The sequence below is a fragment of the Nestor notabilis genome, unplaced genomic scaffold, assembly GCF_000696875.1.
Source record: "Nestor notabilis isolate BGI_N333 unplaced genomic scaffold, ASM69687v1 scaffold7372, whole genome shotgun sequence".
In the NCBI taxonomy this organism is placed as follows: domain Eukaryota; kingdom Metazoa; phylum Chordata; class Aves; order Psittaciformes; family Psittacidae; genus Nestor; species Nestor notabilis.
Window position 1 is genome coordinate 861 of NW_009918721.1, and position 2549 is coordinate 3409.

The 2549-nt window shown below is 51.4% G+C and overlaps 1 protein-coding gene across 1 annotated transcript in view; it reads right to left on the bottom strand.

The window, feature by feature from the left end:
• Positions 1-1130: 1130 nt before the first annotated feature.
• The window catches only part of CHMP3 (charged multivesicular body protein 3), a gene marked incomplete at its 5' end in the record, with an annotated part of 9483 nt that continues 8064 nt past the window's right edge, over positions 1131-2549 (bottom strand). Inside the window, 2 exons of the mRNA XM_010009871.1 lie at positions 1131-1372; positions 2087-2201. Of these exons, the coding sequence (XP_010008173.1) occupies positions 1239-1372; positions 2087-2201 (249 nt within the window). The remainder of the gene's footprint in view (positions 1373-2086; positions 2202-2549) is intronic.

Below are 2549 nucleotides of genomic sequence, written 5' to 3' on the forward strand. Positions count from 1 at the left end.
AGGGGGTTGGAGCTGGATGAGCTTTAAAGTCCCTTCAACCCAAACCAGTCTGGGATTCTGTGAAACTGATTAAAGAAAGAGTTATACTCAGCACTTACAAAGGGTTCACTAAATATTCTGTCAGCTTAAAGCCACCCTCCCCTTGTCCTGTCACTCCAGGCCCTTGTCAAAAGTCCCTCTCCAGCTTTCTTGTCAGCCCCTTTTAGTGGAAGACCATGATCAGGTCTCTCCAGAGCCTTCTCCAGGCTGAAATTTCATTTACTCTTCCTTCATTTAACCTGAACATCCAATTCTCCAGCTTCTAAAGGATGAATTTAGGTGCTGTGGTGGAGATTGTCATCTAAGGAAGCCCTTTCAATAAGCCTGATTAAGGCTTTGCAGCCTCTGATCCTTTCCGAAATGATCACAGCGTGACTATTAGGCATGTGTAGGGTCACATCCTGTCTCTGGGAGGTTCCCAGCTCCAGCCGCAGAGAGGGAGTGTCATCTTAGCTCAGCTCCAGCCCCTGGGCTGTGGTGTTTGGCACAGAGGTAAATCAGCTGCTTTGTGGAAGGATAGATCATGCAGCAGCACTACCATAAACCCATTGTATCTGCCAGCAACACTGCACAGTTCATGACACAAAGCCTTACACTGGGAGTATGTGGCTGTGGAGAAGGGAAATGGAGCTGTTCTTTGCTGAAAAGGGAGTGTAGTGAACGTACAACACCTGGGCCACAGCTAAAACCTTTTCAACTATGTGCTAAAGAAACAACCCCAAACGTGTTACAAACCCAAGAGGGAGCTGTTAGAGGTGGAAAAGAGGTTGAAGTGATGCAAACTGAACTGACTGTTAAAAGCAGCTTTAATAAAATGTGTAGTGATTCAGGAGGAACAAACTCTTACACTGCTGAAAGGCATCTGGTAGCAGATGAAGCCAAAGTGCCTTTTAGGACAAGATGCTTCTTGAAGCTAAGGATGGATTTCAGGACTTTCTATCTACAACCCCATAAGGTTACACCATTGCTGCCATTTCACCACGGCCTCTCACAGGTGAGATGGGCTGAAAAGCAAAAGGTGACCTCTGCAGCCCACACTCCCCAGCCAGAGGTATGTTACAGTAGGTTCTTGGAGAACACAACCCCCAGGAAGGAAAAATAACAATATATATATTACATAAAGTACTCTCACATATTGAGTTTTGCATTTGGAAGGCAGGACCACGTCCCAGAAGCCACCTGCACACCCTGGTCCCCCCTTAGCTGCGGAGGGTGGCCAACCGCGACTGCATCGCCTCGATGTCCTCCTCCTCGTCCACAGCAGCCGTCGCTCCGATGGGCTCGGGCTCTGGAAGAGCATCTGTGACTTTACTGGGTGCTTTACCCAAGGCCCCTGCAAACAAAGGTGGGTGTTAGGTCTGCGTCGTGAGCAGAGGTTGTGCATGTGTCTGACTCGATCAGTGTCGACGCGCTGGGGAGGAGGCGGGAAGGGAACTGCTCCCAGCCAGGAAACAGGATGGGAAAAGGGAAAGTAGGGAGTGAGAAACAAGGGAGGGCAATGCCAGTGGCTGGGCATGAGGCAAGAGCAGGGTAGGAGCTGTGGAGCTGTCGCAGCACCACACAAGAGCATTCTAAGCATTAGAAGACAAGTATCTAAGCCAGTAGATCATGACTTCATGAGGGGTAAGGCAGGAGATGGCGTTTTGGCTTTGGTTTGTGTTATTTTCTCCCCCTCCCCAAATCCTCAAGGGCCCAACAGCACTTTACAGCCAGGAATCACCACTTGGCCTGAGACTCAAGGTGAGGCAGCCGAGTTCATTTCCTGGCTTCACTACTAACAGCTTGTCCAGTCAATCGTACACACTTCCCCTCGCAGGAGGATGCAGACACTGAGCTGCTGAAGCCTCGCTGATGAGCTGCACCGACAGCACTTCTGCTTCACTGAACCACACCAGCCTCCTCGGCCAGTACTCCCCAAGAAACCAGTTTCCCAGAGCACTCTGCCTGGTGGCAAAGGCCAAAACACCCCAGGGAGAGCACAGCTCAGAAGAGATGAAGATGTGAGCACAGCAGGGTCATGGCTCCCTCCCAGCCAACCCAAACTCACCCGCTGTGATTTCAAACAGGATTTTGTCGATTTCCATCTCGGCTTCCTCTTCCATTTCCTCCTGATCCTCCAGGCTTTCAAAGGTGTCCTCCAGCATCTCCTCTATAATACCAGCCTAGCAGAAAGCAGAAATGGCAGTGTGTGATGCCCTTGGAATCTGCGGCAGAGGAAGGACACGCTTCCTACTTCCTCAGTCAGGTTATGCCTATCCAGGCACTTAACAATGCTCCTTCGTGGCTCAGGCTTTCTGGATGAAGCCCATCCTGCTGCAGGGGGGTGCACAAACCCCTGCCTACAGTCTAAGCACATACATCAGCTGGCTGAACATGAGCTTGTGCCCAGGCAGCCAGGAAAGCCACCGGCATCCTGGCCTGTGTCAGCCCCAGTGTGTGAGCAGGGCCAGGGCAGTGACTGTCCCCCTGCACTGGGCACTGGTGAGGCTGCACCTCGGGTCCTGTGTCAG